The sequence below is a fragment of the Podarcis muralis genome, chromosome 4, assembly GCF_964188315.1.
Source record: "Podarcis muralis chromosome 4, rPodMur119.hap1.1, whole genome shotgun sequence".
NCBI lineage: Eukaryota > Metazoa > Chordata > Lepidosauria > Squamata > Lacertidae > Podarcis > Podarcis muralis.
In genome coordinates this window covers 77,640,561-77,655,769 of record NC_135658.1, presented here as the reverse complement: position 1 = coordinate 77,655,769, position 15,209 = coordinate 77,640,561, and the positions used below count along the sequence as shown (strand labels likewise).

The 15,209-nt window shown below is 46.9% G+C and overlaps 1 protein-coding gene across 1 annotated transcript in view; it reads left to right on the top strand.

Moving 5' to 3' along the window:
- Positions 1 to 15,209, top strand: part of UXS1 (UDP-glucuronate decarboxylase 1) — a 40,856-nt gene that overhangs the window by 24,602 nt on the left and 1,045 nt on the right. Inside the window, exons 8-14 of the mRNA XM_028727970.2 lie at positions 790 to 849; positions 1,071 to 1,192; positions 3,739 to 3,858; positions 6,485 to 6,528; positions 9,151 to 9,211; positions 10,411 to 10,468; positions 11,872 to 11,975. Of these exons, the coding sequence (XP_028583803.2) occupies positions 790 to 849; positions 1,071 to 1,192; positions 3,739 to 3,858; positions 6,485 to 6,528; positions 9,151 to 9,211; positions 10,411 to 10,468; positions 11,872 to 11,975 (569 nt within the window). The remainder of the gene's footprint in view (positions 1 to 789; positions 850 to 1,070; positions 1,193 to 3,738; positions 3,859 to 6,484; positions 6,529 to 9,150; positions 9,212 to 10,410; positions 10,469 to 11,871; positions 11,976 to 15,209) is intronic.

The following is a 15,209-nucleotide window of genomic DNA, read 5'->3' as shown; positions in this document are numbered from 1 at the left end:
TCATACTATTCAGCGAGTTCTAAGAGCTGGCCAAAGATGTGTTCTCTTGACTTCCTTTTACAGAAATTTGGGGTTCTTGGTAGTATCCTTACCTTATTATTTAGACGCGGACAAGCCATTAACTGTTTTGGATACTTGTAGTCTTATACCAAGTAGGGAATTTCTTGAAGCATTCAGAAAACTCTTAACTATGCTTTCATGGCTGCTGTGCTAGGCTTCCAAATGGACAGGGTGAGAGTAAGCATTTTGGGGTATTTCATTTTGCATTTCTGTCCCATCTTTTGTTCCAAGGAACTCAAGTTGTGGCATATATGGCTCTCCCGTTCCCCATTAATCCCCGCAACAACCCTGTGAAGTAGTTTAGGTTGACAGAGGCAGGGACTGATCCCCCCAAAGCCACATGTTAAGTCTCTCTTAGCAAAAACAACAAAGATGGCACCCATTGAGACGAACTCTTGCTAAAGCTTGTGCTGCAGTAATGAACCTCTTTATGATGCCACAAGGCTCTCCACATCAGTTCTGCAGAATTACAGGAGGTCTGCACCGCTGGAGTAATGCAGAGCCACTTTAAAGCATAGTTTTAAAGGGTTTTTGTGTGTGTGTGTGTGTGTGGATGAGAAGTTACATTTTGGTCTGAAAGCTTTTACAACAAAGCCTGCTACTGAATGGAATGTGGAACTCCTGGTTGCTTAGTCCCCTTTGGTCAAAATTAAATTAAGATAAGCGTGAGTTTGTTCATTTTCACTAAATTTCACCCTCTTGTTTTTTCTTTCTTTTTTTTCTTTTAAGGGTTAGCAAAACGTGTTGGAGCTCGGCTTCTTCTTGCATCTACCTCTGAAGTATATGGAGGTAAGAAGTGGACTTGGCAATGGCTGATTTGGGAGCTAGTCTTTTACTGAAGGGAGAGGTCCTATCAGTATGGAGGCCACCAAGCATAGTTTTATGCAAGAGCTGTCAAGGGTTTTTCTCCATCTGCTACGTTTTTCTTCAAATTTGACCCTTTCTGTGCTGCTGAATAGTGAAACTCATGATTGCTCTCTCCCTCTCTTTCTCCCTCCCCCACTCTCAAGATCCTGAAGTTCACCCACAAAACGAAGATTACTGGGGTCACGTGAATCCCATAGGACCTAGAGCATGTTACGACGAAGGAAAGAGGGTTGCCGAAACAATGTGCTATGCCTATATGAAGCAGGTAATGATTGTGACATTTGGCCGGCAGAATCAAAAACGTTCAGAACTTGAGAGTGATATACATGATATAGAAATGCAGTGGTACCTCGGGATGCGAACGGGATCTGTTCCGGAGCCCCATTCGCATCCTGAATGGAACGTAAGACGCGATGGCCCGTCTGCGCGGGTCGTGTTTTGCCGCTTCCACGCATGCGCATGATGTCATTTTGAATGCGCATGTGCCTGACATCATTTTGAGTGCGCACGCGCAAGCGGCGAAGCCCAGAAGTAATGCGTTCTGTTACTTCCCGGTTGTCGCAGAGTGCAACCTGAAAGCGCTCAACCTGAAGCACATTTAACCCAAGGTATGACTGTACAGTGTCACTTAGGTGGTGTGAGTGAATGATTCTGGTGAAAATCCAACATTCTCTCGCATGAAAGGATGCTGTACAATTGGTATAGGCTGCCTCCTATTCCTGGTGGTGCTTGGGTACCAAACATGGTTTGCGTAGAGGCCAAACCCTGCAATATTAGTTTTGCTGGTTTGCTTGAAGTGTTTCATGCACCTGATAGTCTAGTACAGTGTTTCCCAACCTTTTTTGGGCAAAGGCACACTTGTTTCATGAAAAAAATATCGAGGCACACCACCATTACAGCCCCGTGACGTCAGCGCGCAGCGTCACGCTGGGAGGGACGCACGAAAGTGTAAGTTTCAATTTTTTCCCCTCCCCCTTGCCTTCCTTCTGTGCCAACCGCCAAAAAGCCAAGAAAAAAGCCAAGACTTTAGGGCAGCAGGTCGACATGGAAGAAGCTCCTACCTAAGGACAGGTGCGACGGCCGTGTCCTCTTCTGCCACACTTGGCAGCCCTGCCTCACGGTCGTGACTCCCACCCTGATTTCTCCCCGCAGTCTGTCCCCCGACCTCTTCTGAAGGCTGGGGGGGGGACAAGGGCTTTTCTTCCGACCCCCAGCATTTTAAAAAACCCCGGGACAGCGGAGGCAGCGCGCCATCCCGCTGTCCCCCGACTTGGCTGGAAGGCTGGCGGGGGGAGAAGCCTGCTCCTTCCCGTCGCCAGCCCCGCAAACTCGGGGGACAGCGGGAGAGGCGCAGCGCGCCATCCCGCTGTCCCCCGACTTGGCTGGAAGGCTGGCGGGGGGAGAAGCCTGCTCCTTCCCGTCGCCAGCCCCGCAAACTCGGGGGACAGCGGGAGAGGCGCAGCGCGCCATCCCGCTGTCCCCCGACTTGGCTGGAAGGCTGGCGGGGGGAGAAGCCTGCTCCTTCCCGTCGCCAGCCCCGCAAACTCGGGGGACAGCGGGAGAGGCGCAGCGCGCCATCCCGCTGTCCCCCGACTTGGCTGGAAGGCTGGCGGGGGGAGAAGCCTGCTCCTTCCCGTCGCCAGCCCCGCAAACTCGGGGGACAGCAGGAGAGGCGCAGCGCGCCATCCTGCTGTCCCCCGACTTGGCTGGAAGGCTGGCGGGGGGAGAAGCCTGCTCCTTCCCGTCGCCAGCCCCGCAAACTCGGGGGACAGCGGGAGAGGCGCAGCGCGCCATCCCGCTGTCCCCCGACTTGGCTGGAAGGCTGGCGGGGGGAGAAGCCTGCTCCTCCCCTTCGCCAGCCCTGCAAACTCGGGGGACAGCGGGAGAGGCGCAGCGCGCCATCCCGCTGTCTCCCGACATGGTTTGGAGGCTGGCGGAGGGCTTCCTCCTCCCCCAGCCCCGCAAGCTCCCAGAGCGATGCCAAAGCTGCGCGCAGCTTCGGCATGGCTCTGGGTCCCGTTCTGGGGGAGGGGGAAGCTCGGGCTTCCCCCGCCCCAGCCCCACGCCTGGCGGTGGGGGAATAAATTTTTTCCCCTTTATTCCCCCCCCCCCCCGCCAATTTTTCCCGCGGCACACCAGGCAAAGTCTCGCGGCACAGTAGTGTGCCGCGGAACACCGGTTGGGAAACACTGGTCTAGTACATGGGTAGGCAAACTAAAGCCCAGGGGTCAGATCCAGCCCAATCGCCTTCTAAATCCGGTCCGCGGACGGTCTGGGAATCAGTGTGTTTTTACATGAGTAGAATGTGTGCTTTAATTTAAAATGCATCTCTGGGTTATTTGTGGGGCATAGGAATTTGTTCATTTTTTTAAAAAAATATTTAGTCCGGCTCCCCACAAGGTCTGAGCGACAGTGGACCAGCCCTCTGCTGAAAGTTTGCTGACCCCTGTTCTAGTAGATGAAAAATAAATGATTAGGAACCCATTTGGTTGAAACTAGGACCTCCTTGGTAAAGACTGGTGTCTGAGAAATAGTTCCAAGAACAGCAATATTATGTAGGTAGTATGGAATATGCTAAAACCATGTTAAGTGACTTGGATTTGTTTTTGTCTTATTCTGGCATAGAGGCATGAAAATTATAAAATAACATGGCAATGTGGGATTCTTCTCCCCCTTTTCATAAGCAAATGCAGAAGCTGGCTTTGTGTGTCTTGTTAACTGTCATCTTCTGTCTGGGGTAGGGTAGCAATAGAGAATAACCATTTTTAGTCCGTTTTTTAAAAACAAAAAGCTTTTTTCTTATTCTTCCAGGAGGGTGTAGAAGTAAGAGTGGCAAGAATATTCAATACTTTTGGCCCTCGGATGCACATGAACGATGGCAGAGTTGTTAGTAACTTCATCCTGCAGGCTCTTCAGGGAGAACCCTTAACTGTACGTATTTACCATCCTGCCCTCTGAACTCAATTGCTGTTCATTGGATTTACGAGGAAGACCCAAGTAAAATAAATTGTCGCTTTGTGAAATGTCATTCGTATGAATTGTGTAGGTTTAAGAACATGAACCCTGAACTTGAAAGGTCCTGTATGTTCACTAAAATGTCTTAAAATGGTGCAGAACTTCAAGTTCTCCAGCTAAAGAATTTGCGCAGAACCACATAATCAAACTATTGTGACAGACAGTCGTTTGATTCAGGTCTTCAGTTACTGTTATAGTGCTGTCTCACTGTGTTCAATAGGACTTGATCTCAAGTAAGTGTGTGTAGGATTGCAGTCTTAGTAAATATACTAAAAGACAGCTTTCCAAACAAATCTGTTTTTATGTCCAGTTGTATTCTGCTTGGAAACCCCCCCCTAACATCAGCTAATTTAATTGGCTATCAACAGGAGTTAAAATAGAGCTTCAGTGTATTTATTTGTTTTCCACACAGGACTTGTTCAAACATGCGTGTACACTGTTGTTGGTTTTTTACCAAAATGAAATACCTCTTTGCTAAACATGTGAACTGTCCCAATTGAAAAGGACCTTGAGTTGATATTGGGTAACCCGGCAGTTGTGACTGTGGTCATTTATCTGTGACAGCTATTCATGCATCCAGCCATCCCTTAATGCTACAGTCAAGAAATGGCAAGGATGTATGTGTTGGACCGGTCCTTAATCATGTTTAGTGTTATGAGATAGCATCTGCTAGTTGGGTGCTTGAGTTACTATTTTTGTATCCAGTGGTGGCTCTGCTGATGAGAGACATCCATCAATTCCTCCCTAAATCTGTTCAGGGCTTCCTGAATGCTTAGAGCAGATTTAAGGGAGGAACTAGGGGGAATTGGTCTCCCACAGACAGATGCTTTCTGTCCTTCAAGTTGACACTATTGGGTAAGGTAAAGTTAAATGACTGACCACTAGGTCCAGTCGTGGCCGACTCTGGGGTTGCGGCGCTCATCTCGCTTTATTGGCCGAGGGAGCCGCCATACAGCTTCCAGATCATGTGGCCAGTATGACTAGGCCGCTTTTGGCGAACCAGAGCAGCGCACGGAAACGCCGTTTACCTTCCCACCGGAGTGTTACCTATTTATCTACTTGCACTGTGACGTGCTTTCAAATTGCTAGGTTGGCAGGAGCAGGAACCAAGCAACGGGAGCTCACTCCGTCGCGGGGATTCGAACCGCCAACCTTCTGATCGGCAAGTCCTAGGCTCTGTGGTTTAACGCACAGCACCACCCGCGCCCCTACGCCACTATTGGGTACCACCCAGTAAAAATAAGAAAATGAAACTTCCTATTAAGTTGTTTTTTTTTTAACTTAGTGACCATAGTGGATTAATTTCGTGACCAGTTGTTACATTAATACTTTATATTAGTAGGACAGAGCTGGGATGTGTCGTAAAGTCAATAACAAACGTTTTTTCAGGAGGGCTCTCCTGCAAAGATATTTTGATGTGCATTTTGAAGAGCAGTAAAATCTCCTGAGATTCACTCCAGAGAACCACAGAAGATTGGCACGCTTTGCTTTCTGGCAAACAACAGTGTACAAGCAGGGCTCTTGTAGCCTGTGTGTGTTTTCAGAAGACTGTTGCTAGGGCACAAGCTGAGGTTACCAATCGCTCAGCTAGCCCCAGGAAAAGAAAAAGGGTGCGAATTCTTCCAACTCTGCAAACCGTCAGCAAAGGCACAGGGAATGACTTCAAATCTTGTTTCCTTTTGTCAACCCATATACAAATATCTGTTCCCTTCCACTTGACCAAAAAAAATAAATAAAAAAAATTCATTCCATATGAACTGCAATATACTCTTCCTTTTCTTAAAAAACAACAAGTTTGATTTGTAAGTGGCACATTAAAGATGTGAAAAGAGGAGAAAAACTTGGTGCAGAGATGCTATGAAAAGTAAATGGAAAAGGGGAAGGGAAATAAAATCTGTAGCTAGATCAGTCGGATCTGGCCAAACTGTGGACACAAGACTGCTTGGTGAGACTCATTTATGCCACCCTATGACTATGAAAGGGGGATGTGGGTGGCGCTGTGGGTTAAACCACAGAGCCTACGACTTGCAGATCAGAAGGTCAGTGGTTCGAATCCCCGCGACAGGGTGAGCTCCCGTTTCTCGGTCCCTGCTCCTGCCAACCTAGCGGTTCGAAAGCACGTCAAAGTGCAAGTAGATAAATAGGTACCGCTCCGGCAGGAAGGTAAATGTTTCTGTGCACTGCTCTGGTTCTCCAGAAGTGGCTTAGTCATGCTGGCCACATGACCCGGAAGCTGTACGCCGGCTCCCTCGGCCAATAAAGCGAGATGAGCGCCGCAACCCCAGAGTCGGTCATGAGTGGACCTAATGGTCAGGGGTCCCTTTACCTATGACTATCAAAATGTTTCTGAGGTGTATATGAGCTAGTTTAACCTGTGCATCTAGCCATAGATAATCAAATTACAGATCAGAGCAGGACAGATTTTGCATTCAACACACTTTTCACAAACGAATTGGAGAGGAGTTACGTGTTTGTCAGTAAAAGTGATGGACATATTGATACTTCTTATCAGTAATACTCATTTTATTTTATTTCCCCCTAGGTATATGGGCCTGGGACTCAAACCAGAGCATTTCAGTATGTCAGGTACGTTTGTTTCACCTTCCTTGTTTCAGTATACCTGAGGAAGGGACACTGAAAACATTAGTCATGCAGTGATGTCAGAATGTTTACTTTTTGCTATTTCCTCTGCATTGTTAACTATCCCAAGTCTATAGATCAGTATTTCTCAGCCCTTACAGCTTGCAGCCCATTATCCCAATGTGTGAAACCAGTGATTTCTCCTATCTTAAAAACCAGAACATAAAGGGTAGCAGTCTGTGACCTTTCAAACCCAATTCCTCTTCCTTGCATTGAAAGCTTGGGAAAGGTAGAATAATTTAAATCCATAGTTAAGCCCCTGCTTAAACTTTTAGTGTGTGTCTCAAAACAGCTGCTGTCCAGTGGATTCTGAGACTGGATTGTGCAAAAGCACTACTTATGTGAAAAGCACTATTCGCGTGGGAGTAGTGAATTCTTTTTGTTTCATGAATGGGACCGTGCAATGTTACACTGAGTTTATTTCTCCATTCCATAACTCAAGTTGACACCTTGTGTGAACAGGCCTTTTTCTCTGCACAATTCAGTTAGAAATAGAAGCTCCTTAAGAGCTCTGTGGGTTTCTTGTGTTTCACTTGCTTTCTGATTTAACTTGGACGATCTCTTCAGCTAATTTTGTAATTGGCACGTGCACAGGGTTGTTGGGTTTTTTAATGTGGTATTCAGTTCACGCCTTCCTCTGCACCTCCCTCTTTCTCACTAGCTGATGATGCGTGCAAATACTTGTATGTATTCGATTAGACCGGCATGCAAAAAAGGAATCTTGATGTAATTGCATGAGCAATCGCGATTCCCTTTTTTATGCTGCGATTTAATCAGTGGGCACATCGGTAGTTCTGAATGAAAGGAGAAGACATTGACTTGAAAACAGCATAGGAATAGCAGTGTAAATGTTAAGAAAAAACATTGCATCATCATCATCACTTGTTGCCTGATGAATCCCACAAAATTATGCCCAGAAGTGGCTCACAGCATTAATACCTTGGTCCTGGCCCGGAAAAACAATGGGGTAATTTTGGAACCATAAACCGTTGGGAGAAATTTGGATATGGAGTTCCTTCTAGCTCTGTCTGCCCCTTGACAACTGGACATATGACAACATTTGTCCCACTGAGGCTAACGTCAGAAAAAGGAGCTGCTGACAACACTGGAAACAATAGTCCTGTTTCCTGTACTACTGATTCAGCAAAGGTCCTTTTGCCTCGTTGAGTTTTCAGAAGCTGCAATCGTTCCACCTCTCGGTATTATCTAATCTGCCTGACTGGCAATGGCTCTGCGGGGTCTTGGGCAAAAGTCTGTCACATCACCCCAAAGATCCTTTTTAGCAGGATAAGCCATGGTTTGAACCCAGGATCCCCTGCAATGCAGAGCATACTCTGGCAGAACTTCTGTCCACATAGGTGACACAGATAGGTGAATATCCCACCTTTGTAAGCTTTAAAATGCACCGGGAGAAAGGCAGGATACAAATAAAATCCCATTTACATCATGGTTACGCAGATTAGGATTCCTATTGATGGTTGCAATAAAAACCCAGCACTATCCTATTCCTTTCAGTATCCTCTGCTTTTCCAGTGTCTTGAATGCCACTGTGGTGCTAAATAAAAATCAAATTTTGTTAAAAACAGAATAGCAGACGCTTAAGTAGGAAATAGCTGCCTTAGCAGTCTGAAATCCAAAGTGCAGGTTTTCAGAAGACACTAGTTTATATTTCTGGGTTGAAAAATTATCATGTTAGAGGACTCGGTTCATTGCTGCCATCTTGTGTTTGCACAATGGATATGCAATTTGTATTTAGAAAGAGAAACCAGTGATTTTAGGCAGCGGGGCTTTTAAGATGAAGGCACAGTAGATTGCTTAACCTTTAAAGTGCTGCTATAGTCCCCTATTTTCTCCTTCCTCCCTTTTTTATCTTGCTGTATATATATATATATAAAACTTTAATAATAATAAAATTCTGTTACAGTCAAATGCAACTTTTCCGGAGGTTTTAAATCATGCGGTTGATTATGGTTATTCAGTGGCAGCTTGATTGATTTGGAAGCTGAGGTAGAGGAGAGGGCAGTCGGATTTCCCTAGGTTTGTAGCTGAGTAGCAGTATTGGTCCCATCCTGCACATGCCCTGATAACCACCCTAATTTAGTGCAACAAAGACATGAAAGTGCAGTTTTCTTAAAAAAACAAACAAATCAGTACTACTGGAATTCTCTCCCCAGATTAATGGACACTGCATACTTAAGTAGAGGGCAGACACAGATTGTGTTTGTGGCCAAGTAAATCAGTTTTTAGTACTTTTAAATTGGACGTGAACTGTTCACATGGTTCCTTCAATGTGCTACTTGAATGCATCTTGTTTGGCCTGCTGTATGGAAATGGATAAGGCAGAAATTCATTGCTCCAGTGCATAATGTGCTCCGCTGGAAGCCCACCTAAGGTTCCGTGGTTTGTTTATTTCAGGGCCGATAACTCTGTTAAAGTTGCTGCCGCACAGAGCTGATGCCATTAGTTTCCCCCCTAAAATCAGCATTTTGGACAGTCAGGCTGTAAAACACGTGAGGAAGTAACTCTGCTCAAGCTATGTTATCATGTATTGTTTTGGTTTTTTTCCAGCGACCTTGTGAATGGGCTGGTGGCCTTAATGAACAGCAATGTCAGCAGTCCTGTTAACTTGGTAAGCACGTGGTTTTCTTCTTTCCTTTGTCTCACTGATCTAAGTCTAAGACCCTGTGTTGGAATTACCTGCCCAGTCTCTTAATCTGTTGAATCCAGTAAAGGTAGAAACATTTGGCACTATGAAGTTCTGAGAATAATGATAGTGATGTACCCTCCCTCCCATTCCTCCTTTTGCCACAAACATGCTCAGCACACTGAGAACAATCGGCATTGTGAATTTACCGGCATTCTTCCTCCTCTTCAGATACTATCGGCTTTTGATTGTGAGCAAAGCCTTTGCAAGCCAGAATTTATAAGTTCAGTTCAGCGTTGCAGCGTGTGGACGTCGGCATATGTAATGCTAGAGACTGGGCCAGATTCAGCTAACCCAGTGCACTAGCAGAAACCACCACAAGGACACATGCTGGCACAATGGAACTCCCCCCACTTCGTGTGACCCATGCACCCCCCCAAGTCCACTCTTGGGGGTCAGGAGAACCCCCCAGGACAGCAAGTGGGGGGGAAGAGAGCAGAGATCGTTCCATCCAGCAAGCAGAATTGCTTGCATCGGTGGAAAGATCTTATTAACGCAGTGTCAGATTCCACGCTGTGACTTTCCCCACCTAAGTTTCCTCTCGCAGGATTGTATTACGGAAACAGAAATTGCCTTAAGCAGTTTAGACTCATGTTTGTAAATATTACCTGTGGGCTTTTACTCCTGCTCTGAAATGTGGTAAAAACTAGTGAAATCATTTTTGGCCGAAGGATGCTGGTGTGTGGTGGGTTCCTCCGTTTGCATAAGGATGGGGAATCACGGTCGTCTAGCTATTCTTCTTCCCCGTTGAGCATCACCTCACACAATTGCCATTCCGTTTGTGAGGATTTGTTCACTCCCACTCTCAAGACAGCTCTTCATGGGAGGCTGGAAACAACATCCTGTTCACAGCACAGAAGTTAGGATCTGGTCCAGGCATAGGCAAACTCGGCCCTCCAGTTGTTTTGGGACTACAGTTCCCATCATCCCTGACCACTGGTCCTGTTAGGGATCATGGGAGTTGTAGTCCAAAAACAACTGGAGGGCCGCGTTTGCCCATGCCTGATCTAGTCCTTTTATTTGCTAGTTACCTTATTGCAAAATAAAGCTCTTTCTTCTTCTTCTTCTTCTTCTTCTTCTTCTTTGGTTAAATGTCATTTTAATAGTTCTTCTTATATCCTTAGGGGAATCCAGAAGAACACTCTATTTTAGAGTTTGCCCAGTTAATTAAGAAACTTGTTGGTAAGTATGACATAGAATTGCCCTGAACAAACTTGGAACAGCTTGCATACTTGTACCCGTTGGGGTTTATCCAGTAGAACGGCATGAGTGGAGAAGAGGTTCACCTGGTGGGGTGGAGCTGCAATACTAGCTTCCCAGCAGTGCCACTTAAACAAAAGGTAGTGCCCGTGAAGTTGGCGCACCAGTAAGCAGCAGCAACCCTGCTGGAAGCCAGGAAGCCACTTCTGCTTAGTTGCAGACTTTGGGCTGGAGTCATAATGAGGGAAATTATAAGAGATACATGCCTGGTGCCAGCTTTTCATCTTTTTAAGGTATCAGGCAAAACCTTCCCATTTTACCTGGGCTTTTGGCCTGTAATTTGAAAGGTTTCAGGGATTTGGGGCCTCTCTTAGTGGAATGCGTTCTGTAAGGCCTAACTTTGAGTTTGAGTTTTTTGGTTGGTTGGTTGGTTGGTTGGTTGGTATACTTTTAAATTGCTTTCGGTCACTTTTGTGAGGAAAGTGACTAATAAATATTAATGGTAAATAATGCTATTGCCCTATTAGGGTGTTCTGATTCCCCACATGATTGGAATCACACAAGGTACGAGTGAGAAAACGCAAACTTCCTTCCTCCACACCACTTTTTACATGCCTGAGGCAAATAGCTGAACAGGGGCAGCTGTTAACACCTTGTGTGATTCAGAATACAGTGGTACCTCGGGTTACATACACTTCAGGTTACAGACTCCGCTAACCCAGAAATATTACCTCAGGTTAAGAACTTTGCTTCAGGATGAGAACAGAAATCGTGCAGCGGCGGCACAACGGCAGCAGGAGGCCCCATTAGCTAAAGTGGTGCTTCAGGTTAAGAACAGTTTCAGGTTAAGAACGGACCTCCAGAACGAATTAAGTTCTTAACCCGAGGTACCACTGTATTACAGTATGCAAATAGTACACTTTCTGCTTCAGAAGTTATTTCTCCAGCTTTATGAAGGGTGGCAGGAATTACTGGGGTAACTCCAGCCCTCTCATCAATACTCTTACCTCAGCAGGTGAGAAATTAGAACAGCTGGATGGGACTTAGGATAAAAGGAAGGAAGGAAAAGTATTTACATGGGCAGAAGAGATTGTGTGCCCGCAGAACACTGGCTTGCAGCCAGCTAAGCTTCCCAAGGATGATGGGGCTGCATTATCACTGCACTGGACCTGTCTGGTCTCTTGACTTTGTACACCATACTTTAGGGGAGTTGTAGGTGTGTGAAGCCTTTGTTTCAGCCTGTCTTGGAAAAAATGTGCGGTATAGGAGGACATTTGAAAGCTACCTGTTTTGATTTGTTTCAGACTTCTGAAACTGCTTGTCGATCACCAGAAACCAATGCGGCTTTGTAACATTTGCATGTTTGGTGGTGTTGTTTTTGGCAGGCAGCGGAAGTGAAATCCAGTTTCTGTCAGAAGCTCAAGATGACCCTCAGAAAAGGAAGCCTGACATCAGGAAAGCCAAGTTACTACTTGGTTGGGAACCTGTGGTATGTAATTCTAGAGTTAACAGTGTTGTGTGCAAGTGTTTTCGAAAGGCAACACCGTCAAGAAATGAATAATGCTCTGTGTTCCTTGCTGTGCAGGGCAAATCTAATGAAATTCCTTCCATGTTGTGCTACCTCCTTTTGGGAAGAGTTCTTCTCCACCCCCACCCACCCCAAAAAAAATCAATATTGCTGCTGCTCCTTGATAGATAATAGCCACACTTCTGGTATTCATCTTTAAAACAAACAGCTAAGCTAGTTAAACCTAGAGCAAATAAGCAGGGGCCCTCGAGAGCGAAAGTGATTTTAACAAAGGCAGTGAAGGAAAATGTGTGTTTGCGGATCTGACTCTGCTCCCATTGAAACCAGTTTTATTGAACAGTAGGTCATTATAGAGTGGTAATGATTAATTGTGCTTTCTGCCTTTCGGACGGAGATGCCTTGAGAATCCTTAACATCCCTTTTCTTAGCAGTAGCACTGCTAGTAGGAAAGCGGAATGTTTTGTGTGTGTGTGTGTGTCTGCATGCAGGTTTGAAATTAAGCCTGTGTGGAGCTCTGCTATTCCCCCCGCCCCCAGAAGCTAGTTAGTTTTGTACTATATAGTTCACTGGGGAGTAAACCCTAGAGGTGTGCAACAAATACCTGTCTTAGTTCAGACACATTCTTACATGTATAATTTATCATCGCTGTGGTTTTGATTTTTTCAGAGAGCTTCCTTAGGTTATACAGTGGTGCCTCGCAAGACGGAAAACCCGCTAGACGAAAGGGTTTTCCGTTTTGGAGGCGCTTCGCAAAACGAATTTCCCTATGGGGTTGCTTCGCAAGACGAAAAAATCTTGCGCGTCCCCGTGGTTTTTTCCCCCGCTTCCCCCCCTTTTCCTAAGCCGCTAAGCCGCCTATCAGCTGTTCCGCTGATAACCCGCTTAACAGCTGATCGCGAAAAGCCGCTAGACCGCTGTAGCGCTAATCCGCTAAGCTGTCAATGGGCTTGCTTCGCAAGACGAAAAAACTGCTAGACGAAGAGAATCGCGGAACGGATTCTTTTCGTCTTGCGAGGCACCACTGTACCCCACTCTGGTGTTGATTTAATGAAGAACAGGTTATAAATTACCTAAATAAAATAATAAAAGGGCGGTAGTTCAGTGGTGTATTCTGTATACAAATAATGCCCATTGAGGTTTACTTCTGAGTTTTGGCTTGCGGCTAACTTGTTTCTAGGCTGCGTATTTTGTAAGTAGGCAGAAGAAAGAGAGAAGTATTGGAGCAAGAGACTGAAAATTCCTTATTCAGAATAGATAATTGCTGCAATCCTAGCTTCAGTTTATTCAAGTGAGTAACAGTCCAAAAATTCTGAGGGAGCTTGATTATTCGTTTTGTCAGCCGCATTTTTCATTATCTGTGAGCAAGTGCCCCTGTGACATAGGTCATTGGAAATGGCGGGAAGTAGAATGTATCTGCTGAAAGAAGTACAAAAAGGTAGATATGGCAAAGTTGGGCATTCCACTTACTGTGCCCTCAAAACCCACCAGTTCTCCTCAGGGAGAACTTTGGGAACCCATCTTCCAGGTAGCTTTACAAATTCCTATAGGAACTCTTCACCCCTGTCTTAAGCTATTGGAAGAGGTGGTGCCTGGAGATTGTGAACACACTCCACAGTTTTGATGAATGCAGTACTCTAGTCTATGGTTACTGTCAGATTGTACTGCGGACACATGTTGAAGAGGTCCCAAACTCATGCCATAGCAGTTTCTTCTTCTCTTTTTCCCTGTGGCCACAGATGATGGGAGTTGTAGTCCAGCATAAGCGGAAGAAATAGAAGAGGGAGGTGTGCTTCTCCCCACCTCCATATTTTGTTAATAATGTAGAGGAGGAATAAGTCAAAAGGAGCAAATGAGAAGGTGGTACTTAAGGATTGCCAGTTACCTACCTCCAGTGCTTCCCCCGCCCCCCAGCCCCAAAGGTGTGGGAATGCACCTCTCTGAGAAGACCCATCCCAGAGCCCATCTTTGGGCTGGGGGTATGTCTCCTCAAGAGCCAGGCTCTATCATGCTGTGTTTGCAGTGCTGCCTCAGCTGGCTTTGCATGGACTGCCTTCTTCTTTTCCCCCAAGAGGCAGCTGTGGTGGAGGCAGGGGGAGAGGGAAATGTTTCTTTGCCCGCATGCCTGATCTCCCCCGCCACTCATACAATCTCAGGCTCTGTAGTGCTTGCCTGTCTTCGCCTTTCCTCCTGATGCATTTGGTCTCCCCAAGAGGAAAGGTGTGTTGAGCCTCCTCATAGGAAAGCAGGTCCAGCCCAGACACGTGTGGGCGAAGGAGCAGCCTGCTTCCCACCCCCATGACCTCTCTCCATACCATGGAGATCACATGGGGTGGAAGCCATCGAGTTTGGGCTACTCCTTCACTCATGATCTCCACCCCCATTGATCAGGAAAAGAGGTGGCCTGCCCTACTTTCTCAGGCCAGGGAGGCAGATGGTAGAGTACCGTATTTTTCGCCCCATAGGACGCACTAAGTTTTTTGGGGGGGAAATAAAGGAAAACATTTTTATTTTCCCCCCAGGCGCTTGTGGGGCCGGCAGCGGGGAGAAGCGCTCTTCTCCCCGCCGCCCGCCTTCAGATCAGGTCTGGGGACAGCGGGAAGACGCGCTGTGCCTCCCAGCTGTCCCCGGAGCTTGCGGGGCAGGCAGCGGGGAGAAGCGCTCTTCTCCCCAACCCCCACCCCGCCTTCAGACCAGGTCTGGGGACAGCGGGAAGACGCGCTGTGCCTCCCAGCTGTCCCCAGAGCTTGCGGGGCTGGCGGCGGGGTCTCCCCGCCGTCAGCCTCCAAACCACTTCGGGAGACAGCGGGATGGCGGCGTTCCGCCTCCCTCTGTCCCCCGACCTTGTGGGGCTGGCGCTGGGGCTCTCCTGAAGCCTGGAGAGTGAGAGGGGTCGGTGCGCACCGACCCCTCTCGCTCTCCAGGCTTCAGCAAAAGCCTTCATTCACCCCATAGGATGCACACACATTTCCCCTTCATTTTTGGAGGGGAAAAAGTGCGTCCTATAGGGCGAAAAATACAGTACCTTCTCAGGCTTCCCCTGCCTGCCTGTTTTGCTGAAAATCCTCAGCAAAGCCCTGCTGCACCTCCAGCTCATGAGGAGACCCTCTCTGAAAGGTGCCAGGACACCGTTCCAGCTGGGGGGGGGGGGAGCCCTGCCTACTTCACAGGTATGAACAGGCCAATTGACAGAGCAAT